The sequence below is a fragment of the Ochotona princeps genome, chromosome 19 (assembly GCF_030435755.1).
Source record: "Ochotona princeps isolate mOchPri1 chromosome 19, mOchPri1.hap1, whole genome shotgun sequence".
NCBI lineage: Eukaryota > Metazoa > Chordata > Mammalia > Lagomorpha > Ochotonidae > Ochotona > Ochotona princeps.
Window position 1 is genome coordinate 34,247,088 of NC_080850.1, and position 27,713 is coordinate 34,274,800.

The 27,713-nt window shown below is 53.4% G+C and overlaps 1 protein-coding gene across 1 annotated transcript; it reads right to left on the reverse strand.

Annotated features, from left to right (window-relative positions):
- TGFBI (transforming growth factor beta induced) lies at window positions 1-27,268 on the reverse strand. Its single transcript, XM_004586631.4, has 17 exons — window positions 27,040-27,268; window positions 23,643-23,741; window positions 15,237-15,301; window positions 14,164-14,324; window positions 13,770-13,934; window positions 13,356-13,502; window positions 11,508-11,649; window positions 9,260-9,472; window positions 8,181-8,318; window positions 7,134-7,279; window positions 5,932-6,068; window positions 5,121-5,251; window positions 3,023-3,147; window positions 1,944-2,046; window positions 1,366-1,445; window positions 908-932; window positions 1-466 (listed from the first exon to the last, which is right to left on the reverse strand). Exons 1-17 carry the CDS (start codon window positions 27,171-27,173, stop codon window positions 426-428), a joined length of 2,052 nt encoding a protein of 683 aa, XP_004586688.2. The 5' UTR covers window positions 27,174-27,268; the 3' UTR covers window positions 1-425.
- Between the last annotated feature and the right edge of the window lie 445 nt (window positions 27,269-27,713).

Below are 27,713 nucleotides of genomic sequence, written 5' to 3' on the forward strand. Positions count from 1 at the left end.
TTTCCACTCATAGCTTATAATGACACCACTTCCCCAGCTGTGCAAGAACTTTGCAAACCTGTGCCAGGCTCCCCAGAAAGCTGACTGGCTTGAGCCATGTCCTGGGAGCTCCAGATCCTGTAGCTCCCTTTCCCAAGTGCTTGACACAGGTGGGGAATTCCAGGCTCAGGACTGGGCCTTCCTGACAGTGATGATGAGGCAGCGAGTGGCATTCCAGTCTTTGCACACAGCCATGTTTAGAGGCAGCAAAAATTTTTAAAAAAGAAAAATCTCTTTCTCTCCTCCCACTGCCCAAGGTTCAGGTCTCATTTTGGTGTGGCCCATGTACACTGAAGGGTGATATTTGGTTTCCGAATCAGTCTCTTTGGCAGACAAGAGATGCTGGCAGGAAGCTGCCATGACGCTTTCCTCCTGTGGTCCCGGTGTTAGCGTTGCATCCTCTCTAATAGCCTCTGATAGACAGGGGCTGGAAAAGAGTAGGGGGAATGGTGAAAAAGCAGCAGACCTGTCCAGCTCTGTCTAGGTCATTGGCAGAATCCCAAGGACAGAGGCCGAGTGGCCTCTGTCTGCCAAGCTCATAGCAGGTGCTTTTTAAGTTTGTGAAATTTCCCATCCTCAGGTCTGACACTGTGGGATTTTCTCTGTCTACCAGCTTGGAATCACTTTTTTGCCAGGGTCCTGCCAAGCCCTCCCCGAAGCCTACAACATTCCCAGGCTCCAAAAGTCGAAGATCTCACTTCGACTCATTCTTTGCTACTCTTTTAACATCTCCATTGCACAGAGAAGGAAGTTGGAGCATGGTGTCTGACCCTAAAGGCCAGACTTATTTTAACTGTACCAGGATGCTCTTAGCAACATGCATGCTTAGCTGGCAGGGATTGGGCCCAAACAGACTAATCATACTTACCTAGCCGCACAGATCTCTGGGAAGCCTAAAAGCAAACACAAGGTATCAGGTTTGGTGGTGAAAACAACAGTTGCGTTTGCTGAGGCAGCACCATTGCCTATTGCTTCCCCATTGAGGACAAACACCAGAGTGAAGAAGAGCAGGGGGAAAGTGAATGGATGCATCCCCTGGAGCCCCTTACTTGGTCACAGTGGCCCCAGGCTTAGCAAACCCCTTTTGAATGGGGTCTCCTGGGAGACACCCTGCAAGCCAGCAGAGCTACTGGTGCTGGGGTGGGGACTCTTTCCTCTGACTTCCATGCTGGTCAGGGCTGAGGATGGTCCCGTAGGAGTGGGAGAAGTTTGAGAGAAACCAGGAAGAACAGCCAAGGCAGACAGGAGCTGGGGACTTCCCTCCTTGGGTCCAAGCACAGGACCCACTGATGCCCAGGCTGTGACTGACCCCAGGAAGCATCTTACCCTGGAAAACGCTGATGCCTGTTTGAAGATTTCAAGAGCAGAGTCTGCGAGTTCGTCTCCTCGCTCCTCAGGTCTACTGACTGGAGAGGAAAGACAAGGCAGCCATGGTGAGAAGAAGGAGCCATGAGCTTGTCTGGGTCTCATGAAAAAGACTGACAAGTGCGACTGGAGTTTCCAGATCCCATTTGGAAAGGATTTTTTTTTCCTCTAGATTTTTTTCATAACACATGGTGGAATTTGGCAGGGGATATCTCAAAGAAAGATAAATGCATAAGTGAGGAGGAAAAGGCCCTGATGTTTAACTATACAGGTGCTCAAGACACTCCCACCTGAGAGCAGGGCTTAGAAGCCCATGACCAGAGGTGGCATGCAGACACTGGCTGTGTCTGAGTGGAGCTGAGGGTGCCAGGCAGTTCTGTAAGCAGAAACATGTGCTCCACACCCTCAGCGTAACACATGAGGGATCAACAGCTCTCAGTTCACTTCTTGGCCACCTGGACATGGTATGAGTGTCATGGTGACACATGGCTGTGATCTTTGTCTTCCAGGTCAGGAAGGACCGAGTGTAGAGGCCTTACCTGGAGGCTGCAGAAGGCTGGTGATGGTGTGGACGACACCATTTGTGGCCATGATGTCACACTCAGCAACAGGCTCCTTGTTGACACTCACTGTGTTGTTTTTCTAAGACAGAAAGAGACCCGCAACTGTTGGCTGGGGCAATGTGTCTGGTTCGCTCAGCAAGTGTTTGCTGAGCATTTAGTCCTTCCAGGTCCTGTGTTACACACTGGGGATACTCTGGCAAATAAAACAGTCCCTGCCTTCTGTAGGCCTTGTAGGATTCAGCACATGGAATTAACAGAACACTCTGTGGGGTTAGCCGTTCAATCCTCACCATGCTGTAGGCTAGTAGGGGAGACATTACCATCCCATTTGGTGGAGGAACAGATGGACTCAGAGAAGAAAAGGATGGAGAACAGCTGGGACCAGAAGACAGTCCTGCAGTCCCCCAGCCCTGAGCCAGAGGTTCGGCCCACTTCTCCTGGATGCTTAACTCAAGATTTTCTCCCAGATCTTTGTGACTGGCCCGGATAGCAGATGAAGCAGGAAGGGGACATCAGAGCCTGCAGCAGGTAGGCCCTGACAGCTGAAGTTCAGTGAGCTGCTGCATACCCTAAGTCCTTCCCATACCACTTCCTGTTGTGCCCCCATCCACCTACCCTGGGTGGGCCAGAAAGGGCTACGGATCTGTAGAGAGGAGCAGAGAGTGGACTCCAGGCACACAGCAATGTACAACCCTTCCCTAGGGAGGCCCCAGGCTTAGGGACCCTCTCCAAGGCCTGGTTCAGGGGTGTGAGACAGGGTTAGGCCAGATGCATGGATGGCTGCTGATTGTCTCACTAAGGGAGGGGACAGCCAGCAGCCTCACCCAGATGCTCACATGTCCCACTACCTTGGAAACCTGGGAGTTCTCACTTATACCTCCCTACAACCTCACATGCTGCCCTAGGCTCTTCTCTCCTCCTCTCTGGGCACCCAGCATTCAGAGTCAGGATGTGTCTTGATGGCGAGTGTGTGTGTGTGTGTCCAGTGCCATCCGCAGCTATGCCATGTCCTGGTAGCTGAGCATGTCAGGTCTTATGATGCACAGGCCACTCACCGAGCTGACTTCCAGCTTGTCACCCTGCAGGGACTTCAACCGCACCAGGGTCCCGATGCCCCCGCTCACCAGGATTTCTTCGCCAACATGGTATTTCAAGATGTTGCTGAGTTCCTTGGTATTTCCTGCAGGTATGTCAGAAAACAAGGCAGAATTAGTGTGAGGGTTGGTAGCCGGTAGGCTCAAGGAGGGTCCAGAGAAGAGGCAGATGTGTGCCCCTGCCCAGTAACAGGCATTCACCGGGCACCACTGATGTGATCCGCGATCCCTCACCTGCTGAGTGGTAAGCAGATACAAGGCCCTGGATCTGCCCATGCAGCCGGTGGCCTGCTGGGTCCAGCACAGGATCTCTGTGCAGCTCAGCTGCCCAGCTGAGGAGAAGGAGTTAATCCATACTCCACTATGAGTATGACTCATGTTTCCCTGAGCTAAATATTTGCCTATGGGGCCAGGGGACGTTTCTGGTGCTGGCATCTGGGACATTTCATTACTCATGAGGCTCCTGTCGCTTGTAACACAGTAGTGAAATATTTACACAATCTGTCCTGAGATGCATATTCTGTTGGACAGCTATTTCCTGCAGTGGGGGAGCTTGAAAGAACCAACAGCTGCACTGGAGGAGCTGTGGAGACGATGAAGTCAGGACCAAGGGGGTTCCCCCTGTAGTACCGCTCCTCCTCCCATCTCAGCATTCCTTCCAGTCTATGTCAGCCTCATGCCCCCACCACCACCACAAAGGCATCAGTTGCTCAGAAGGTACATGGGTAGCAATGGTGAAAGCCACTGGCTATCCCTGCCCTCTGGTACTTCCACTCCCAGACCAATGGCTGCATCTCCCCATGGCTTGTGGACAGCTATGTCTAGCATCTCAAAACCGGAAAAGGTTGAGGTACTTTGGAGGGCTCACTTGGTTTTCAAAATATCCACAGATAGTGGCAGGGGATGGGACTGCTGGATACCAAATGATGAAAACTTGGGCTTAGAGGTGCAGGAGCACGCCGGGCCTGACCTTCCAAGAGCTGCATTCTTTGGTGTTCCCTAACCCTAGGGCCACTCTCCAGGCTACAGGGGTGCCCCAACCTAATAATCCAGCCTGCAAGCCTGGGGCCACCTGGCGAATATTCCATTCCAGCTGGGTAGAGGACAGGAAGTCTATGGTGGAGTGACTTCTCCCTTTTGCACAGGAACAGGATGTCAGCATTATGGAGACAGCACTCTTCAGCAACAGACACCTAGCAGGCTCAGTGTGGCCTGCAGCCTGAACTTCCCACCCTCCTGCATGAGAGCAGGAATGGAGGTGTAGGCAGCCTGGGCCCTAGGGGTAGCCCACATCCTTCCTCCTTCGACTAACTTTTCTGTGAGATTGGACGTGTCTCTCGTGGACCTACATCAGAGATGGACACCCCATTCAGCTGCTATTGCTGGGGATGAATGCCTCGCATTAGGCTTACCATGGAGCCCCCAACTATGCACTGGGCAAAGCAGTGAGGCTCAGAGAGATGAAATTGAGAAAATGCCTGCATCACGATTTGCACCTGCTTGCAGGTTAATCCAGGAGTCCAGGCCTTTGCCAACCCTCAGTTCAGTATCTCAAGGCCACCGTGAGTGTCATGGGCTGCACAGGTGGGTGGGGGAGCTTTAACGTTACTGTTCTTTCAAGCTCCCAGCAGGAAGCTGGGCTTCGTGACTAGACTGTTTCCACCCCACTCACTCTTACTCTTCTCTACCTGCTTTAGTGTGTCATGAGGCTGGCTTCTGTGGCCTGTATCAGTCTGGGGCTCTCTGGTGGTGCTGTCATCAGCTAATGGGAGGCAGCTGAGAGAGAGGCTGGGAACCTTAGTGCCACCTCCCCCCTTGCCACAGCTCTGATGGTGGCTGCTGTCCATGGGGCAAAACCTCCTGGGTCCCATCCCTCACCCCTAAAACTGGTTGAAGCTTCCTGTGTTGGCTGTCACCATCAGGCCCACCCATACTTCTACAAAAAGTCCCATCATTCAATTCTTGGCATCAATCCCTCGTACTGTGCCACCTGGGGCCTGCCAGGGCCCTGGAGGACAGTACTGGGGCAGCAGAAACATTCAGCAAAGTTGGTCCTTACCCATCAGTTTGCTCAATTCTCCTGGTGGCAAGGCCTGGAAGGCTTCGTTGGTAGGAGCGAAGATGGTGTAGACCCCTTCCCGGTTGAGGGTCTCAGTCAGCCCAGCAGACTGGATGGCGGCCACCAGCATGCTGTGGAGACACACGGAGCACATGTCCACCAGCTTGTGGGAGACCTCCTCTTCACCTCAGGGATGGGGCAAATGGAGCCCATCCACCAAAGAACTCAGGGGCAACTATCCCACATGCAGTTCCTCTGCCACCAACATACATGCCTAACTAGGACAAATGGCCACAAGTCATAGGCCTGGTTGGGGAAGGTAAATGGGAAGAGGACAGAGGCACAGCAGATTAAGGGCCTAGCTGAGCCTCCAGGGCCCTTGGTATGTGATTCTGCAGACGACCTGGGTTGTCCAGGTCCTTGTTTAGTGGCTGAGGTTAGAAATAGGGACTTATTTTACACATCGGCACCTGGTGGGGAACAAGTAAATCACAGAGAGGGCAGGGCAGGAGACAAGCTGGCCAGGGCCTTCAGTTGCCAACAGGTAGATTTTGCTGCATATGTGGCTCTTGGGGACAACCCCCTCTCCACTACCCAGGAACACAAGGGGGATGTTCTAGGAGGAACCTTTCTTCTTTCCTTGAGCCACCTAGGGTACTCATCCCTCTGCGTTCCCAGGGGGAAGGTCACCCCAGTGCACACCAGTGTTAGTGAGCCCCCTCTGCGGAGCTGAGCAAAGGACTGAGGATCAGCCTCTGGCCCTGGCATGAACATGTAACAGAAGCCCTGCCCTGAGCCAGCCCTGGTTTACCTAAAGCGATTGTCTCCCTTCAGAACGTCCATGACGGTGCCCATTGGGGGGCTCAGTATCCGGTCCATGGTGAACAGGGTTCCATACCTCCCTTTCTTGTCATGGGCAGCAATGCAGCTGTTCTCAATGCACAGGCTCTACACAGAACAGGGCCAGGGGACAGAAGGGCTGGTTATGCTTCCATATGGGACAGAGCTTGGAATGGGGAGCTCAGGAGTGGGGGGTGGGACTCTCAGTTTGTTCAGGGGCTGTGCGAACAGCACAGAGACCAGTGGATACTCTAAGGGTGGAGTGTTAGGAACAGGATGTGTTTCTCTAGGAGGGCAAATGTATTGCTCCTTCTTAGAGGCCCCTGAATCAAGGATCAGCATAAGTAAGGCCACTTGACAAGGGTCAAATAACTCCATCCATTCCATATGAGGTCCTGCACGGACAAGGTCTGGGAACTGATGGATTTATTTAACAGACATCGCTGGCTGGCCCCAGGCAAGGGGTATGCTGAGTTCTGCTTCCTATTTAATATTCCTGGTGTCTGTGGTTTTTGAAGACAGGGAAGAAACAGGAGGGAAGAGGAGAGAGCCTGTTTCAATTTTAGTGTATGTGCTGCCGAAGCAAGCACACGGAGAGAATCTTTGACCAAGCAAGGCTGTGCTTCACTTCTGGCAATTTCTCTTCCTATTAAGCTAAGAAGGACCCATAATCTTCATCCCACTGAGTCACAACACTGGTGTGTCATATGAGAACCAACCTGATCCAACTCCCTGCTAGTCTGCCTGGGAAAGCAGCAGAAGATGGTCCAAGTGCTTGGGTCCCTGCACCCATGTGGGACACCCACATGGAGTTCCAGGCTGTTGTAGTCGTTTGTGAAGCAAACAGGCTGATGGAAAATCTGTCTTTATCTGTGTGTTTCTCCCTTTTTTCTCTCTTTATTTGAAAATAAATAAGTCTTAGAAAACAAACAAAAACCTCCACCTGCGTTATCCCTGTGATGGTGGTTTTCAAAGGCCTCTAGGAAGGGACACCCCACTCCATCTGTGGGACCCCATTCACATCATTCATACTTGGAGAAATGACTGCTATCCTCAGCAGAAACTGTTCTTATGCCAACTTAGCTATGGAGGACCTCTCATTTTACACAAATACAACATCTGTGTTGTAGGGCTGGGCCCAACAAGGCACAAGACTGAGGACTTAAAACTCACATTACGATAAACGAAAACTCTCAGCTTTTTGCCTCCCAGCGTGTCCAGGGTCTGTCCATGGTAAAGATGCTTGGAGGACAGTTGGTCTTTAACTATATGGTTCAGAAGCAAGTTCTTCGTGGATTCATCAATGGGGGGTGCTCCTTCTGCAAGGGAAGCCGGGATTAGGCACAGAGAACCGAGACTCTGGGGTCAGAAAACCAGGGCTGCTGAGTGCAGGGAAAACAAAACAAAACAAAACACAATGAAGCAAAACAAAAAAACCCAGTGCCACCTCAGCCTGGAAGTGATGACTGGGAAATGGGATGGGGCTGCCAACATTCCTTAACATCTGGCATCTTCTGTGAATAAACAGAGGTGCAGAACATGGAGGGTGTTTGGAGCTGGGCCCTGGGTGGGAAGGGCAGGCACGCACACAGCTCTGGCGTCCCTGTGGCTGGAGCTCCACTGTATCCTCACTCTGACCTCCTGGCTACACCCTGGCTGCTGATCTTACAAACAACAAGGCAGGGGAGGGGTGAGTGTTTGCCACGGTCGTTAGTTAACCCACTTCCTGGATGCTTGCATCAGGTATCAGTGCAGTCTCTATCCCAGCTTCCCTCTAAAGCACACCCTGAGTGGCAATAGGTGATGGCTCAGGTAGTTGAGCCCCTCCCATTCACACGGGAAACCTACATTGATTTGGTGGCTCCTGGCTTCAGCCTGGTACTGCCTTGCTACTAGGAGACATTTGAGGGGTGAGTTGGTGGATGGGATATCTGTCTCTGTCTCCCTTCTTACTGCTTTTCATGTACTTCTCCCAAAGCACAAGGGAGAGCTCTGCTTTTCTGACCAACTCAGCCTTGACCTCTACAGAACAGATCCCCATGCACTCAGGGAACAACAGCGCTCCCTACAGTTCCTGCTACAGTTGCTTCTGTTTTGCTGGAGCTGTTTGGGAGTTGTCCTAACATGGCACTGCAGATCTGGGCAGAGACCAGAGGAGTAGGACGGCTGCCTTGGGCCAAACTGCTCAGACTGCTCCCTTTTTCTCTTCCCCCAGGTTACCTTCAAATACAGAATTCAGGGGGGCCAGGAGGGTAAGCCGCTCATTCCCTGAGAGGTGAGTGCCTAGGCCAGCTTTCTCGAAGAGGTCAATGGCGGTGGAAACATCCAACCCTGCAGCCAACTCAGACAGCGTCTTGGCTACGACAAACAAGGAGAGAAAGGGTTCAAAGTCAAGAGGTCACTTTCCACTTAATCAGGCATCCTCCCAGTACAAGTCAACTACCCTGCCCATCACAGTGCACCTGGTGCTTTTGTTCCAGAGAACAAAGACAGAGACCCTGGCATGTAGGTCTGGGAGGTGGGGAAAGTGTCAGTCCAGCAGAGGTTTGTCTGTCCCAGGCCCTGGGGGCAGTGTGGTTGGGGCAGCAGCTCCCGTGGGATGGAGACAGCACTGCCTGTGCTTCAGCTCAGGAGCTACAGCCATGACCACTTCTTTTTTTTTTTTTTTTTTTTTTTTACCACTTCTGTGGGAAGAGTTTCAGTTTTTCCCAGGAAATTTCCTCACTCAAGAAGGAGAACCTCCCCTGGAATTCCACACTGGGACTAGGAAGCCACATGAACACAGGCCAAGCTCCATCCCTGAGGCAGTGGGTCTAGGATGGCTTGGGCGAGGGGTGGAAAATATTTGTGAAGCTCTATGGCCTGTTCCTACCAAGGCAACCTTAGGATGGACTTAAAATTCGGTCTATAGGGCTGGCTAATTTTGAGTTGATGGATTTTTACATGGCCTTCAACAGATGCTACAAATGAATGAAGGCAGAATGAAGGTTCCCCACCCCTTGGATGTTAGAGAGAAACCAAAGGCTCCAAGTTGAACAGATGGCCCTCCAGCACTCCCGGCAGGCAGACTTTCTGAAAGGCTTCCATGATCATCTCTTCCTCAGACACCTTTAGTGGCTCCCCACTGCCTCCAGGGTCAACACTCCTCAGGATCTGGGCCCCACTGCTTTGCCATGGCTGTAGAAGCTGTGGGCTAGGTCCAGGTGGGCAAGTTACCCCACAGATTCCTGCTTGCCCCCCAGGGTGGCGGAAGGGACTGTGGGCCAGACAGAACCGGGGTCCCTCAAGGCTTGGCTCACCTGAGTCTGGGATGAGCAGCTCATTGATGTGATGGATCACACCATTGGTGGCCAGGGTGTCTTTATTGGAGATGATGGGCTTGCCATTGATGGTAAGCATGTCCCCGCTGCAGCCTACCTCCAGCGTGGTGCCCTCCAGGGTCTCCAAGGACATCCCAGCGACGATGGCCTCAGCACACAAGGCCGACTTCAGGATGTGGTTGTTCAGGAGGTCTGGAGGACAAACAGGACACAGGTGGATCAGAGTTGGTCCAGGCGGGACCAGCTCTGATAAGGACCTTCAGATGAAGCTGGGGGTGTCAAAGGGCAATGTGGGCAGATGGCTGGACAGGTCACTCAGCCTCTTGGGAGGGAGGGAGGTCTCTCCTTGCTCCTTAGCAAGTGGAGGCAAGAACAGCATTAGCCTCCCAGCCCAGAGTAGGAATGGTATTATACCCTAAGTATCAGGTGCTTGACAACCAACAGACAAGATGCTCAGCAGAGGTTGGCAATTAGCATGTTAGTATCTGAACTTCCAGGGAAAAGCAGAAACATCCATGAATCTACCAAAGGATTTATTAAAAAAAAAAACTACTGACCTTCATAAAAATGTAAAATGTGACAGAAAAAGAGAGAAACTGTAGCAAATGACAGTCTTGAATTATTCACTTATTTTATTCTTCCATATTTTTGGTCATTTACCCAAAGGTTTACTGCTGGTAGAGGTTGGGGATGGAGATCAGTAAGGGTTGGTAAGACATGGCCATTGCCATCCTATTCATTGCACAGTAAACAATTAATTGAGTTATTATGTACTTGTTCAAGTGCCACGTGAGGGCAGGGCAGAGGCTAGGGCGGGGGGTCTTCAGTAGCTCATGGCTGTTGCTGACAACCATGAGCCCCCAAGGAGCACAGGTAGATTGGACAGAGCCAGTACCGGGACAGTCTAGAAGGACATGCCACATGTCAGCTCCACCCCAGGCCTCGCAGGCTCCTGCTTTGTAGCTCAGCAAGATCGTCAGGGTCTTTTGTCTGGTCTCCATGTGTCCCTGAGTGTGGGAACCAAAACTGTGTTGTCACACAGGAGGAAGCTGAGGCCTCGCCTCTGAGTCCCCAAGCTGGTCCTAACCTGATGTAGCCACAGGAGAGAAGGAACAGTAAGCATGACCCTGTGGAGCAAGACTTCTAGAGGAGAAAACCTAAGCCTAGGGTATTGTAGGGAAGAACAGGACCAGGGTGGGAAGCTGGTCTTCAAGCAGGGCCTGGAAGCTCCCAGCTGCTGCCTGCCCGCCCGCCCACTGGCAGCCACAGGAGATCTGGGGGTGGACCATGAATCTGCTTCCTTTAAGGCCTCCTCTGCAGTAGCACAGGCAGCCCCAGCTCTGAGCAAACCGGTTCCTGAGTAGGAAATCAGAGATCTTTGTTTTCTCATGCTTTATGATGAGTGATGAGCTACAGGGCTCTTTACAGGAAATGCTCAACAGGAAACACATCTCAGAAAAAGAAGCAAGTGGCCATGCCACCCCAAACGTGCTCCATCTCGTCTGATCCCAGAAGCTAAGCAGGGTTGGGCCTGGTTAGTACTTGGATGGGAGGGGAAGAAGCAAAACACACTGAGAGAAGCACCTGAGCCACCTCCTGCCCAGGAGGCCTTTGAGACCCCAAAAGCTACATGGCAGCGTTCCTTCCTTCGGTGCACAGTGGTGCCCAACCCCAGAGCTCAGCAGCCTGGTCCTAAACCTGCAGAGCCCACTCAGCTTTCACTTCCCTGAAGCCCTGTGCCCAACGTGGCCTTGAGCAAGTGACACAGAGGTACCACAGCCATGCCTTCTGCACTTGCTGGCTCAGCAATAGCCAACACCCCACCTGCCTCAGGAGGACAGAGCCACCAGTGGACAGCCAGGAGTGGACAAATGTGGGCTGTGGGCTAGTCCTAAGGCCCCTTGCCATATGTAGGAAGAGGCAAGGCGTGCCACAATGATTCCATTTTGAGGAGGCCAAGATCCCTCACCCCACCATTCCAAGCTGCTGTTGTAATGGACAGGCCTGACTCTGGGCCTCTAGCTCAGTGGCCTCCTCTGTCCTGGACAAAAGCTGATGGATTCTGTGCTCACTCCTTAGAGCCAGGGCTAGGCTTCCCTCTGTCCTCTGCAGAGATCATCCTGAGTGTCTCCTCAGGGCAGGCTAGGTGTCCATCCCAGGTCACAGTAGGACTTGGGCTCAGTCTGGCTGCCCAGGCAAGATGGCAGCAGCCACCAAGTACACTCACCTTTCAGTGCCTCTGGGTCACCCAAGATCCGGTTCAAGGTCTCGGCAGGGATCTTCTCGAAGGCCTCATTGGTTGGGGCTAAGAGTGTGAATTGACCTTCACTCTCAAGCAGGACGTTGAGTCCTGATGCTGCCACTGCAGCCTAGGGGGGGGTTGGAGGGGAAGAGGTAGAGGGAGGGTCAGGCGGGAGAGCTCCCTGAGAGCCTGTGACCCTTGTAAAAGCCCGACAAAAGCTGGCCCCTGACAGCGGCCTGCAGGGTCAGGCCTCCCATGGTGGCTCAGGTGCTACACACACTCTCTCTCTTCACTCCAGGCCTCTGCCTCTGCTCTGTCCCAAGCTGGCCTGGTCTTCCAAGCTCCAATCCTGGTTCTCTGGGAGGTTAGCTTGGCTGGCCCCCGCCCTGGATGAAAGTGAGGCTGCTTGATGCAATTGCGTGCCTTGCTCACCATGCTGTTCACAGCCCCAGCAAGGCAGGGAAGGATGTCCATGAGCTAAGAGCCTGAGGGCTTCCTGTACACAGGCTGCAAATCCCAGGGCACCTGGCCCCTGCCCACCCAAACCTCTTGCCCGGTCAGCTCCCTCAGCCTTCTTGACCCTGAACTCGGGATGCTCCTGTCCCAGTGCTTGAGGAATAGACTCCTTTTCTCCTCTAAGCTTCAGCTCCCATCATCTCTTCCAGATATGCCTTCCTGGCCACCCAGCCCCCCATGGGGTCTCCCCACTGCTCCTGATCACCATGGGCTTGCTGACCACACAGTGCCCAATCATCTGCAGCTACCCTGTCTACTCTTTGGCTCTCCCTAGACCTATGAATGGTACCAGCAGGGCAGTGGGTTGTGCTGTTCATCCCTTTAGCCCAGCACATGAAATGCCACCTAGATTGCAGCAGGTGCTTAGTAAGTAGGCATTAGAGGGTGGGCAGATGGAGCTAGGGAGGGCCAAAGGGGAGGAAGGAATGTTTGCCCACTCTGAACACTAAGCGGAGGTTACTCAACAGGATCAGCTGCTGTTCGTCCAAGTGTATGCCACCAACTTTGGGGAAGATTACTGCCTTGTAGACGCTGCCCCCTGAGTGACCCAGAGGAAATGCTGGGGGCAGAGAGCTTGGACAGCTAGGCCCCAGGGCCCTCCAGAGCCAGCTATGAACATGCTCCTTTGCCAAGGTCAGATTATGCCAGCTGGCCCAGCTTGTTTGTGGCTCTGTGTTGGAGATCTCCAGGGAGGGACCACCCCACTCGCACTTGTATCCTTTGCATTTAGGAAATTCTCCTTGAATCAGGGCAAAAACCCTGACCAGGCAGCCTGTGGGTCACTTCCTCTCAGGCAGCTGCTACTAACAGGAACGCCTGCCTGCCCCTCCCATTGTAACACAGAAGCCTGCTGAACACAGAGCCTTCGGAAGTTGAGCTCGACTTCCTTGTCCATTGCTAGGCCAGGCTCCAAGGAAATGTGGGAATAACTGCAGCAGGGTACAGAGTGGGGCCATGTGGACCAGCAGCATGTGCCGCCTCAAGGTTTTCCATTCTAGTGCCCCTTGTGGGAACTATCACTGGGGAGAAAGGACCACACCGACCCCCTGGAATCCAGTGCAGGGCCAGGCAGCTGAAGGCTAACAAGCCCCCGTCCTGCTGTAGTCACACATTGCTGGACATCCCAGGAGGGAGAGTGCCACACAGGAGAGACAGCCAGGCAGATGCTCAGGGACAAGTTCAAGCTGAGTGTCAATTAGCGGGTTGTGCACATTCACAATTATGCAGGGGTTTGTGCTCCATGTTTCCCTGCAGAGGGATCCTGCCTGGGCCTCTCAGGATGGGATGTGAACCTGGGGTAGGTGCCTGCTGCCTCACCCGAAGGGTCTCGAATGTGTCTTCGATCTCGATGATCTGCTGGATGTTGTTGGTGACAGTGGAGATGACCTTGTCGATGAGGTGCACCACACCGTTGGTAGCGTGATGGTCAGCTTTCAGCAGCCGGGCACAGTTGACAGTCACGATCTGCCCAGGGAGGAAGGCAGGGGTGAGTGACTAGTAGGGAAGGGCCAAGGTCTTCCCAGGATGAGGAGATGGCATCTCCAAGCCCAGCAGCAGAACAAAGTAGGTTTCACAAGCTACTGAGAAAGAGCAGGTGTGAAGACCCAAGAAAGAGCAGGTGTGCGGGGCATGGGTCATCCACAGATGAATGACCACTACAGGACAAACTGCTCCCCCACCCCTGGAGGCCATGTACAATGACCAATGCTGTGTGATGGTAGAGGCTCCTACCCCGTTGGGATAGTGGTGGATCTGGATGTTGGAATTCTGGTACATGGAGGTGAGGGACATGCCATGCTTCAGCTCATCAGTGAGAACCCGCCGGTCCACCATGTGGTAGCGGAGGGCATTGAGCAGCTCGATGTTGACGTTGCTCACCAGAGAGTCCAGCACTTCCTGCAGGGGAAGCACAGTGGGATAGTCGGGGAGGGGGAAGAGTTGCAGATCCCACACTCAGAAAGTGGCTCCCAGCTCTGCCTGCACAATGAGCTGGATGGAGTATTGCAGGCTACATTACAGCTCCCCAAAACAGCAGGATGTCACTACCGACCCCCAAGGGCCAGCCTTGGGGAGGTGAGTGAGGTGGTCCTGGAAAGAGTCCTCTGGGCAGAAGGAGCTGGCTCACCGCAGGCAAGGAACCCCAGGCCTCGTTGCTGGGGGCGAAGATGGTGAAGCTGCCAGGTCCCTCCATCTCGGGCCTCAGCTTCTCTGTGCGGTCCGTGTACAGCTGGGTGGTGGTCGATCCAACGATGCCCAGAGTCTCGTAGAGGTTGGAGAGTGGGAGGGCTGTGGGGGCAGAGCACAATGATTGGGTGTGACTCTGGGACCTAGAATGGCCAGGCCACCTCTACCTTTCTCTGCAGCTTGGACTACAGATGATCAGTGACAAGGATGAGCATGGAGAGACCCGGAGAGCACCCACTGCTGGGGACACTTTACCCCAAGTGCAAGGCCTCCTGAAGGGGATTTGGCTGATGGGGCATTTCTCCTCATTTCCAACCCAGCAGGGCAAAGTTGCTTCTTGGGCATGCAGCCATAGACACCCTAACTATAGATGATTCTTTCAGAGCCAGCTGGTCATGGACACGGCTCTTAGATGGCTTCTCCTGGAAGGAAAGAACTTGACAAGTCTTTGGGGACCTCAGGGTGCTTGCAGGCAACGTGTTATTATTTGTTCAAGTACCTAAGATGGAGGAGTATCTTCTCAGACTGAAGTGAGCCTGAAGTTCATTTCCAAGGTTCTTAACCTGGGCTTCAGAAGTTGAATATGCCTTCTAGGCTTGATTGCTTTTCCTGTCCTGTTGATCCTGCATGCCAGTCACACCCTCCTGTGCTAGTGACACCAACCAGGCTGTCCTCCTTCAAGCCTCAGCCTTGTCTTTGCTCACAGCTAGTGTTACAGTGAAAACATCTCCTGGTGGGAAGGCTCTGAGAAATCCCAAAGTGTCTCGTGCTGTCTGCTGCCAATGAAGGCACCGTGTGGAGTCTGGGTGGCCTGTGCCCTCCTCCCTGTAAGCACCAGGGGTCAAGATTAGATACAGAGTGAAGGTAGGGGCTCAGGGTTCTGGCTCAGCTAGGGATAGCACCAACCAATCTGCTATCAGCTGGGGCTGACTGCAAGCTGAGGGGCACCCAGCCCAGCCTCTGGGCTCTCCTCTCCCCTCCTTCCAGACTGCAGACAAAGCTTGGCTTACTCACCTGCTGGACAGCCCTTCTCTCCTGGGACCTTCTCATAGCCAGGACAGCACTCATAGCTGATGATTCTACAGGGAGAGGAGCATAGAGGAATATCAGTTGGTCTTCACCCTTGCCCACATGCCACCACCCCAGCTCAAGGTAAAGAGCTGACGGGAGGACCCCAACTCCCTGGCCACTTGCCAGGTCACACCTTCCAAGTGCATGCCCTGCATCTGGAACCACACAAGGTCGGCAGAGCACAGTGTTCACCTTCACAGTAATCCACTCAGGAAAATAAAAAGCTTTTTCCTCTCCCAACTCAGACTAGTTCATCCTGCGATGTGGATCACCTTCAGGAGGTCCCAAAGACACAGTGGGCATGAACCCAGTATTTTAGGGAGGTCCAAAAGGCTGAGAATCCCCAATAACATTACACACAAGGAGGGGACTCAGAAAGCCTGTCCCAAAGAAAGACTGGCATACAACCTCATCCCCAAGTTCATCCAGAGCAGACCCTTCTGAAGCAAAGGCAGATGGTCACTTCCTTTCCCAAACATGGAGATGGCCCATGTGGTAGTGGAGGGAACTCAGGCAACAAGTTTCAGCGCAGAGCTGCCCCCGTGGGACTTACAGTGTGCTGAGGGGCTGAGTGACATCCCCAGAAGAGGCCAGACATACTGGGAAGACATACGAAGTGCAGGAGCATGCCCTAGACACTTTGTTTCTGAACATTTTCTGCTTATTTTAGAGGCAATTGGAGGTTGGGGGTGGAGGGTGTCGGTGCACACATAGAGGAAGCTCCCATCCACCTGTTCAGCCTGTTCATTCCCCACATGCACTGCAATAGCAGGGGCTTGGTTGGAGCCAAAGCCAGGAGCTCTGTGCACAATCCAGGTCTCCAATGTGAGTGGAAGCAATCCAACCACTTGAGCCATCACAGCTGCCTCCCCAGGCCTGCGCTGAGGCCAGGAGCTGGAACTGGGAGTTGAACTCAGGCACTCCAGGTGGGAAGTCGGCATCCTAGGAGCAGGAAGATACAGTCAAGTGAAGACGAACCCTGGCTCACGTGCTATCCGGGGGGATGGGTGTTACTCAGCAGGTCTCAGGCTGCCAGGGGGCAACGGGTCTGGCTCAGCTAGACAGAGACTCCAGGAAATGACTGGAAAGTGCAAGAATCACTTTTTTCTGTGCCCCCGAGCCCTGCAGGCTCCTGCTTCCTCTGCCCTTTCCACCCCCCATCTCCTCCCATCTTGCCCCTTTCTGACCTTCATCTCTGCACTTTAAGGGCTGAACAGGCTGTGATCTCAGTCTGAGCTTGTCCTAGCCACAGCTCTGTCACCTTTTGCAACCAAAGTGAGATCTGAGTGACACACAGCTTGCAAACGCAGGAGAACAGTACTAGAAACAGGAGACTTGGCTTGGGGATCCGTCAGCAACTAGCAGGGTGAACTGGAACTTCGATTTCTGGTCTTGGTTTTCTGATCTATAAAACATGGGTGACTTTAAGCCAAATGACTTGATGTTCTCTCTGATTCCATTCAATTTCAGGGGATAAAAATGGACACTTGCAGAGAAGAGCTGTGTTTTCTAGATAAGGCCAGAGACATACTAAACCTTGAGCCCCCAGGACCAGGGCCCTTCCAGGCATGCAGTCCCAGGCTTTCTCTGCTATGCTCCATGGCTTCATGGTGGTGATGGGAGGTGAGGAAAGCTCACATCCCCAAAACTTAGCTCTATTGAATGCATTTGTCTGTCCAAAGCCTCATTTCTGGGATCCTGTGTATGATGCTGCTACATACTTCCCCATGTGAAGAACCTGGACACGCTGTCCAAACATCCTTGTTCCACTGTATGGGTTCTTAAAAAAATCCATGACACAGCTGGACCAAGTCACCAGGATTTCGTTGAGGATAGAAGAAAACGTTTCCCAAATCGAAATCTACTGGTTTTTTTTATGGACAGGAATGTGTATACGTGTATGTTTCTGTGTATATGGGGTAAACCAGAGAAATAGGGCCCAAGGGCTGGAGGGAGGGGCAGAAAGAGTCTCAGCTTGGAGTAGCTTAGGGTGGAGTCAGACAGCTACTGTCACTCCAATTCCCAGCCAGTGTGAGCATTTGGGTGTGAACCACTGGATAGGAGTTTACTCTGTCTCTGTACCTTTAAAGCCTGTTTTTAAAGCAAGCTGCAAGCATCCCAAGGGATGAGGGGACTTCTTAAGGTCACAGGTAGGTAGGGGCCGACCTGGGCATCATTTGGCATTTCAGATCTAGCCCTTTCCCTATGATTCTTTTTTTTTTTTAATTTTTTTTTCAATGTATTTTTTTTACTGTATTTTCCCCTATGATTCTTTTTTTTTTTTAAAAGATTTATTTTATTTTTATTACAAAGTCAGATATACTTAGAGGAGGAGAGATAGAGAGGAAGTGGAGCTGCCGGGATTAGAACCAGCGGCCATATGGGATCAAGGTGAGGACCTTAGCCACTAGGCCACATTGCCGAGCCCCCCTATGATTCTTAACAGGGCACAAACCTAAGGCAAGGAGACTGATTTGGAAAGCTGTTGCACTCTCTCTAGGCTGGCTCTCTACGGCTGGGCCGCACCATGGCAGGACCGAGGACTCTGTCATGCGTGGGTGGCTTGGGCTCAAGCAGCCAGCTTCCACCCCAGAGGCCGAGCCTGAGGCCACAAAGCAGCCTCAAGTTTCAAGCTTTTCCCCTGTCACATGGACTGCAGCAGCTTTGAACCGGAGGCTCCCTCTATTGTCCTCCTACTGCCCAGGCAGGGGAGTCTCTGCCATCCCCCCACCCCAGGGTACAGGGGTAGGCCATGCTTCTTAGCCCACTCACAGCAGCCTTAGGGTTTGAGATGGTTCCAGCCCAGACCTGGTGCTTCACTTGTTCCCGACTACCCCAATAAGTCCAGCATTTTCCAAAGCTGGTCAGCACAGCCCTGGAAAAGCAGAGCAGACCCAAAAGACAACACAGATCGGGCCCTTTCTGGGCTGGCCCACCCCAGCCTAGTAAGTCAAGTTCCTGGGGCTGTTAGTGCTGAGATAGCATGGGTGCTGTGGGGACGCGGGCTGGTCTCTGGGTCTGGCTGCAGTACTGAAGTTCTGGCTTTGCCATGACCAGACCCAGTACAACAAATACAAGCCTCAGGTCAGAGCCTCCAGGACAAAGAGCTGCTCATGTCCACGTTCCTACTTTCCAGCTCAGAAGAGGAAAGCAGGAAAGGTTCCTAACCGACAGGGGCGTTTAAAGGAGGGAGACTGAAAGATGGTGTTAATCTGAGGACCATTCAAGGCCGGATGGAGAGAAGAATGGAAGGGGCTCTTGCAAGAAGGCAACATCCTAAGTTCAAGTGGACTGCACAAGGCCACTCCAGCTGAGTGTCTGGGGATGCACCAGACTCAGGGGAACGAAGCCAGCAGCCAGGGAGCCAGTGTGCTGAGACAGAAGGCAAAGCGCTTGCTGTGTCACGGTTTCTAGGACCTATAGGCAGACACAGGCTCGTGTTGACTAGACGCTCTGCAGGCCCCCAGGACCCATTGCTGCTGCACTTTGTTTCCTGTGCTCCTGGCCCTCACAATGCAGCTGGGCTGATGCTTGGGCCTCTAGGGATGCAACCAGGCCCTGCTTCACCCTGCCATGTGCCCCAAGGACCTCAGCGGCTCTGGCAGTGGTCAAGGGTGAGCGAGATGAGGGACTAGGATGGTCTTAACAACACAGATTACAGGTCCTGTGGCAATGTGTGTGTGGCAATGTGTGTGTGGCAGGCAAGGGTATCTAGGAGCTCCTGGTCACTATCTATGCTCCTTCAGGTCCCAGGCCACCCTCCATCCAGCGAGGGGAGGATCCCTCTTAGACAAGAGAGGTTCATAGCAACTGTTTAACTTGAGGAGGGATGGTGAGAAACCAGAAGAAGGCTGCTGGGGCAGGGGGTTCTGGGGATTGAAGTTTTTTTCTGAGCCTGCAGAGGATGTGTCCTGAGGACCCTGAATGTGGGTTTTGGGGCTGCAGAAAGACCTGGGCGGGCAGCCAGACTCTACAGGCTTGCTCACTTGCACCCTCCCCATGCCACTGACATTAGATGCTAAGCTTTGCTCTCTCTGAGGACAGCACAGCAGGACACACACCTCCCCCATTCATCATTGGGTGCCCTACGGCAGGCTTTTTCAGCTTTCTGAACCTCATCTTCCCATCTGTAAATGGGCTCATGATGGTTCTCATCACATTGAGTGGCTGTGGAAACTGAACATGTATACACACAAGAAGCTCTCAGACACCTGATATTCACTAGCTGCCTTAGCAGATGCTGAGCTTCTCAAGCCACAAAGAGCTCCAAGTACCAATTGTGAACCTGAAGACAGGTTCACAACATCATGGAAAGTGATGTCCTCCCAGAGACTAGCAAGGGCTCAATCCCACCATCGTCGCAAGCAAGCCTCCCGAACTTACTGCCAGATTGCAGTACAGAGGGCCTGGGTTGGCTTCCCACTGCTTGAGTGAGAAACCACCAAGTGCTAAGAGGCTCCACACGACTCTTTTTTGGAGGCAGGGGATATGAAAATTCTGGAGATAAAGGTCAGAAATTGGCTGAACAGAGCTGAAAGCAAAGGTGGCATTCCTGCTTGGGAGAAACCACTCCTTACTTTTTTCAGCTTCTAGAGGTGTGGTCTCAACATCCTCATCCAACCCCACTCTAACACCCAATACGCACACCTCTTCCCAGGCTCTGAGCCTGAGGCTTGTCTCTCCCAAGGAATCTTTGATGACACTGGATTGCCCACGTAATCAATGCTCATCACTCCCCTCAAGAACTGTAATTGTCACCTGCCAAGACACCCTTCCCAAAACACCAGGAAGCATGTGTACAGATTTGCAGATTAGGATGTGGCATTTTTTTTCTACTTCCTGCAGTATCTGACCCCAGAGGGCACCCGGGTTCATGGGAGTACTCCACATGACAAAATCCCATGTCCGTCAAGCACACCCCTAGGTTACAGAGCGTGACAGCACCTCCACGAAACCCTGCCTGGGAGTGGTGCTGGGAATTTCCAGTCTCGGTTATCTGGGAACAGATGATCCACAGAACGCGTGCTGGCTGCACAGAGGGATACAAAACAGATGCTGGCAGCAGCCTCAACTGCCCTCTACCACCCTCTTCTTTGCTCTCTGGGGACCTTTTCTTTTGCTCTCATGGTGGTACTACAGGGCAGAGGGAAGAAGAGGGGGTAGCTCTGGTTTGGCTTTATGCCAGATGCCCTACCCAGAATGCCCTCTTCTAGAGATAGTCCCAGTAGCTGATGGGAAACTGGCTCTGGCAAGAGAGAACTCTCCCAGTATTTAGCACAGGCCTCAGGGACATTCACACTTCAGCCTGGGGCACAGCAGCGCTTGCTACCAGAGGTATAGCAGTGGCTCCCAGCAACTCAGCCTGGCTCCAAAAAGGCCTTCTGCACCTGGAGTATGCAGCTTCTGCAACCATCTTGAGTCCTTGGAGCTGCCAGTGGCCACCCTAGCTGCCAGCACCTCCACTGTTTGCTACCTTACCCCAGGTTTGCTATGTGGGATTTTGGCTACCCCTGGCACCTCCCCATTGCGTCAACCCATAACCTGGCTGTAGGACAAACTCCGGCTTCCTCAGGCCTACACAAAGGGGGCCTGTCCAGAGGCAGCTGGCCTTCTGACAGCAGATTCCTGCATCTTTGCTCAAGTCACTACACATAAAAATATTCTGGCTGCTCATCCACCCATGGCCCCGAATCAGCGGCATGCCATTTGCCTCCCCCAGTCCTCTCAGTTGGATTGGCCATGGTATCTGTCACTCTGGTGCTCTCTAGGAAGAAGGAAGGAAAGAAAGAAGGAAACTCAGTAGGAGAGACCTGCTTATGGTGTGGAACACGGAGACTATTGGTAGGGACCAGGCAGCCTCCCCAGCGGAGGGCAGTGTGGAGGAGGGGGAGGCCAGGACCCTAGGTGGCAGACATGTCTGTCCCAGAGGTACAGTGGTAGCTGAGGCAGCCTTCATCTCCTAGCCTCTGGACTGCCCTTCTCTCTCAGCTCCCTTCCACCTGCTCCTGCCGCTCCTCTGCAATGCTGCCAAGACAACCTCCTGCATCCCACTCCCGCTACCATGCAGCGCCCCCTTCCCTTCCCCTTGGCCCATGCCACCTGGTCCCTAGAGCACCCCGACTGCAGCTGCTGGGGGCCTCAGGGGGTAGGCCGCCCTGACTCAGCTCTCGGGGACAGCTGCCGAGTTCGGCTTCTTTCCTTCCCTCTCGGAGTACTCTGGACCTTTCCCAAGTCAGCTCCACCTTCCTGACATGGCACGCGCTGTTCCAGGAAGAACCTTCTTGCCTTGGATCCCCAAATTTTACATCAAGTTGTGTTTTTCTATCTTCATTTCCTCTTTTTTTTTTTTTTTTTAAGTCAGCCTGAAGCAATGGCCACATCCAAGTCTTGGATGTGAGTATCATTTCCTCTGGCTTTGGTAGCTGGGCCTGGAGCCTGACTTTTGTTTTACTCTCCCCTAAGCTTTACTTCTCCCACCCATACACATACACACACACACACACACACTTCTGCTCCCCAGAGCCTGAGATCCTCTGCGCTGGCTGATGGGAGGGATTATGTCCTCTCACCTCAGGGAGGAAGATTCAGTCTCCAGGAACATCATGTGTCTTGCCTGGGACATACATGACAAGGTGCAGGTAGCATGAGCCAAGGCATTAAGGCCACTCTTCCTTGACCAGCGTCAGTCTGGGAGCCGAGGGGGATGCCGTCAGGCCAATGCTACAGCACTGGGCACCCTGACACAGCTTGGCAGATCCCAACCTGTGGATAGTTGGTCCTGGGCTAAGGGAAGCCTGGCTGACTGAAAGGTGGCATGCCTGGACACCAAGCACAGAGCTGCTTGCCTGGCATCACACTGTGCTCACCTCCTAAGAAGAAATTCTGTGGGGGTCTGGTCTTGTGCTTCATTAAGTGATTAATTATTCACTTGAGTGGATAACATGGGAAAAGCCCAATTAGCATGAAAGGCATTCTGTGTTTGACATGGGCCTCACAGACAGACGTACAGTGTAGAATCTGGACACTCTCCATTACTAGTAGTAAGAATTATCACTAGATATCTGTGTCTGGAACCTGGTGGGTGAGCTCCTAGCTCCCTTAGCATTCACCTTTGAAGCTGGGCCCTCCCCTCCAGCTGTGGGAACCAGTGGCTATGGACCTGCCCTAGGCAGGCTCCCTGGGAGCTGCTGGGCTGTCCCCAGCTCTACCAAGACTCCTCATCTCCGTTGACTCACACTCGGATTGACAGGTGCCTACCACCTCCGAGTCACATACTGGGATGGTTACTTCCAGGAACATTTTAAGGAAGCAGTGTTTTGGGAGGTCGCTGCTCAAAGGCATCAAAGAAATAAACATGAAGACCCCAACACACTGTGCAAGAGACAGTGTGCAAGAGACTCGGGTCAGAGCTCCTAATCTTCCTGCTCCATAGATCAGAGGGCAGAGAGACCCCACAGCGGCTTGGGAGACTGTGTACAGCACAGGAGACAGCCAGCTTGGAGATGCGTCAATAGCACCCAAACAGCCAGATTCCGCAGGACTCTGTCAGAACATGCACACACACCCTGATTCTGCCTGGCACATGAGTGGCTAGGGCAAAAGCTGCCTCCCTCCACGACGAGAGGCACCACTAAGCCCCATTGTCATCACCCTGTTCCATGCCCTGCTGGCACTCTCCCTTCAGTTGACGTGGTCTCAATGTGCAACTTCAGGGGTCAGCCTAATGGCAGCTAGCAATCACTGAACACTAACAAGGTGCCAAGGACTGTATCCAGTCACACCTCAAATCTCTTGACAACTCCATAACATAGGTCCTTTTGTTGTTCTCCCATTTGTCAGATGAACAACTGAGGCTTCTGAAGATGAACCCTGCACTCTAGAGTGACAGAGCCAGCGTTTACAGAGGCATCTGAGCCTACAATCGGAATACATGATAACACTTCATCGCAAGCACTGTCCATGACTTTTCAGGGTATTCCCTAGGGGCAGCAGAGCAGGGTCAATGCTGTCTAGCTTAAGTTCATCAACATGCTGTTGTAGCTTTACCAACGAGCATTGCTACCATTCAGTGAGGACTGAGGCTGTGTGTGTGTGTGTGTGTGTATAGGTTCCATTCTACTTGTGATCCCCCTGCCAGCCCTGAAACATGCACCCAGATTTATCAGCAGCCTTAACCACACAAGATCAATCAGTTTGCTTCCTAGACATACCTGGCCGCACCTGCATCTTCATAGCTCCCCAAGAGGGCCCAACCTTTTGGAAGGCTGGCTGAAGCCCGGGACCTGCAGCACGGCCTCCGGAGGAGGAGAGAGCATGGAATGGCTCGGCTAGGCAGTTCCAGATACTCACGTTGGTTTGCCACAGATTTTCCTCTGGTACCACTGCTTACAGTTGGTGAAGTATTTCTTGTTGGTGCCAATGACTTTCTGCACAGCGCACACATTGGGACTGGGAACAAAAATCAACTTGTATTAGCAAGAGGGCCAGCATGCCTAGCCCACTCTGAGGTCCTGCCCACCATGCTGGCCTTCCTGGGCCAGCACAACTTTCAAGGGACAGAGCAAACATGGCTATTCCAGCCACAGTGCCGGAGTGGCTGTGGGGTTGACTTTGATCCTGTCCACTTGGGTTCCCACCCAGATGGGACCTTCCTGAGGAGCCTCTGGGGCAAGGAGGTTGCTGTTGTGGCCTGGTGACAACTGGGAAGGATGTTCCTGAACTGGAGATGGGAAGTTCCTCTGACAAAATCACAAGTCAGAGGAATGCAAGGCAAACAGACTGAGGGCTTTCCCCAAACTGCCACGCCTGGTGGAGAGTTCTTCAACACCAACTCCGTGAGACTTCCCAAGCACCCACCACAGATGGCAGTCCATGGGCATGGTGGCTTTCAGGCACCCACACCAACCATCACGGTCACTTGCCTACAACAACATGGTCCATTCCCCTACTGGGAGTTGGGTCACTAAGGAAGTCATCCCTGTCCCATCTCTGCCTGTCTCTTATACCATGACTGTCATCTCTCATCCAGTAGATGAGGGGGAGCGGCCCAAGGGAGCACTGTGATTATTAGTGCGTAATAATTTTTAGTGAATTATTGGTGAATAATAATAAGAACCTGTAGACAGGAGCACTCAAGGCAGGAGACAAGAGGGCATAGGCTGGCAGGAGGGAGGCTCAGGGATGCCCGCTCCCAGCTGGGCCTGACCTGAAGCCAGCAGACCTCTAGACACTTGGCTCTCTTGGCCTGCTGCCTGGGATTCAGTCCCCAAATAACCCTGGATGAGTCCCTGCTGGCCACAGCCCAGCTCTAGGTCCTACAGACTGCTGTACAATCTTAGGAGTTACATCTGACCAAGTAGAAAATGACGCTGGCTGATGGAGTCCCTGCAGATCTCCAGGCAGCAGCAGCAATCTTCCACAGAGTAAGTTTGTACTGTCGCTGCCCTGAGGGACACAAGTGGCGCTGGAGGTTGGGGTGTCTGGGTCCTACTCCCTCCCACATTGAGGGTGGGGAGGGGGCGTGAGTGGGCTGTGTACACGAGACACTGGTGCTGAAGTCTCAAAACGAACAAGCCATTTCTGGGCCTCCTGTCTCAAGCAGAACAACCAAGTGCTTCAGGACCTCGGTCCAGGGTTTTGGTTGTTGATGTTCACAAGAACGACTGTATTTTGAGTTCTTGGTGTCAAGTTTATCCTTTGCTCCAGCAACACAGCTCAGCTGGGAGTCAGCAGACTGAGTCAATTACTATGCCTCCAGCAGCTTTTTGCTGTTGGACAATTACCTGGTCTGACTGAACTATCTGTCCAATGGGCTCATGAATCAGAGACTCCTCACTGATGAGGGAAGGTGACGGGGAAAATGGACATGGGCCTTAGGTGCTGTGTGGGAGTGAGGCTCAGTAGTCTCTTCCTGGGCTGTGGGAGCACTCGACATTTCCTTAACACAGCAAAGATGTATTCTGTTCCTTGTCACTAGTGCTCATGGTGAATAAAGAGCTGGCAGGTAGATCAGATGATCTTTTTGCACCAGCCACCCATGTGTGCAAGGCCAGGTGACCCTGGGGTATGCTAGGGACAATGCAAATTCATGCATTTGTGCTTATAGCCATTCTGTCCTGCTTCTTGTCCCTGTGTGTCCGTGTGGGAACTGGACCAGGCTGCTCATGTGACCAACTTCACTCTGCCCATCCCAGCTATCTGCCTTTCCAATGGACTCTGCAAGCAACTCACCAAGAAGAGTAACCTGTGGGGGAGTGGTGGGGAAATGAGCTGAAACTTCTAATAAAGAGCACACATACTTTAATACAAACACCCTATATTTTGACTGCTCTTTGCCCCTCAAAGGCACCTGGTGAGGCCCTCCACTGTGGCTGGTGCTGGGAGGCCATGTGGTCACACTGCATGGTGCGCCTTGGTTCTTCTCCCATCTGAGAGCAGACAAGGCAGTTAGAAACAGACCCCTCCCAGGCACACTGCTGCACCGACCACGGAGGGCTTCACTGGTAAGGAAACGTGGGGACCAGAGAGGGAGCTGGCAGAGGCAAGAAAGAGTCTGTACTGCAGCTCATCTTTCTGCCCCTCCCCCATTGTGCACTCAGCCTGTCCGAGGGGATTCTCACTTCCCTGATGACTCCTGGATGTCCTCAGTACCCATGCCACATTTCAGGGCAGGGGTGGGAGGGCAGAGGGGGAGAAGCATTCATGCTAGGGATGCATTTCACCCCACAGGCTTGCTCCCAGAAATGCTTCCCCCCTGCAGTGCCTCTCTACTTTGTAGCCCTAGGTCCTCCCTCATAAGGGCCAAGTGACACACAAAGTCACAGGCAGAGAAAATGAGAGTAGCTGCACCCTACAGGGGCCACAGGTACCCACAGCACCGTGAGATGTGATGTTCCTCGCCCGGCACCCAGCTGGTGAATTATCAGGTTTGGTGTTCTGGTCTCCCCTGGGGAAACCATGGTGGGACTCTGCCCACACGTGGCTTTACAACCTGCAGGACTTGGGGGTGGCCTCCTTTCAGGTGATCCTGGTGGGGATCCTGACTAGGTCAGGCCCCCTTGCTTGGCTTGGTCTTCCCAGACCAACACACCCCTAGTGTCTCAAGGGAATATCTGCAGTGGCCATGTACCACAGTACAGTCTTGGCTTTTGCTTTAAGACTGACTCCAGTCCTGGGCCCAGAGCTTACTTTGGGACAGTGGGGGAGGAATCAGAGCATGAAGAGCATGAAGGGTCCTGGGAAGTCCGCTCTTCACTGGGCAGGGGGAGAAAGCCCACCCAGCTCTATTCTGCAAGGCAGTCTTGGGATGCTAGGTGGTGGGTATTGGGCACAGCCCAGTGAACAGGGGTTTGAGGTTGCCTAGGGTGCTGCCACCTAGGTGGCCCCAGACAGGAGGTATAAAGACTTAGATAGATAGTTGGGACATGTGCACAGTGGGGAAGGCAAGCCCTTAGGCACTTGCCCATAGAGATTCTGGGAGAAGCAGATGAAAATGCTAGCGACCGCCTTCTGTTCTTTGCTTGAGTTGGGGGTGTCTGGCTGGCTCCCTGAACTCCTTCCTCTACAAAGCACAGACCGCCACAGAGGCTTTCCCGCCTCCAGCCCGCACTACCCTCCTTCCACCACAGCCCAGGCCGCCTGTTTTTCTAAGGGCTTTGTCCCATGCCTCAGCCCACTTTGTTGCTTCTTCTCCCGCCCCACCCCAAGCACGCTCTCCACCTAGCGCTCTGGCGAGCGCACGGCTTACCCGTGCTGGCGACCCCGGAGCCGGCTGTGCTGCAGCACCAGCTGGTAAGGTGATTTGGCAGGGCCTGCCAGGGTCGCGGTGGGGCCCAAGGCCAGCGCTAGGGCGAGGGCCAGGAGGCGAACGACGAGCGCCATGGAGCGGGAGGACGCTAGCGGACCACAGACAGCAGGTCGTGCAAGCCAGCGGCTGCGGGGAAGTGAGAGAGCCTGGACTGCCCGGGCCAGGTTAAGTAAGCCGGAGGGAGCGGCTGCGAGGGGCGGGGAAGCGGCCGCTGCAGCGGGGAAGGGCGGGCCGGCCTGGCGCCTCCCCAGCCGCTGGCGCCCCCCCAACCCGCCGCCTCACCAGTTCACCCGTGGTCTCCCTGTACTCCAAACCCAGGTACAGGTCCTTGCAGCAGGTCTCCTTGGGCACCCTCCAAAAGGGACACTGGGTGTGAGCAGCGGTCGCTGCCACTGAGGCTCTACCTAAACCTTGGTGGTCTTCTTGCCCTGAACCCTAATACTCTTCAGTGCATTGGCTACAGAAAGAGGAAGGGCTAGAAGGGGGCAGTATAGGCCCCCAGGACACTCTGCTACTGACACACATGAGGTGTGGTGTGCTAGTGGAAAGAGATGCGTGGGTACCTTTTATGGGCCTACAGCTGTTCTTGGAAACCTTGAGTAGGGCGGTGGGCT

Bases quoted from the DNA above. Each gene is read 5' to 3' on its own strand.
- TGFBI (XM_004586631.4), bottom strand. From the start codon at position 27,173: ATGGCGCTCGTCGTTCGCCTCCTGGCCCTCGCCCTAGCGCTGGCCTTG. The intron at 7,280-8,180 runs GTAACCTGGGGG...CTTCCCTTGCAG, and splicing joins CCTGAATTCTGTATTTGAAG to AAGGAGCACCCCCCATTGAT. The intron at 1,446-1,943 runs GTAAGGCCTCTA...TTTCCTCTCCAG, and splicing joins CAGCCTTCTGCAGCCTCCAG to TCAGTAGACCTGAGGAGCGA.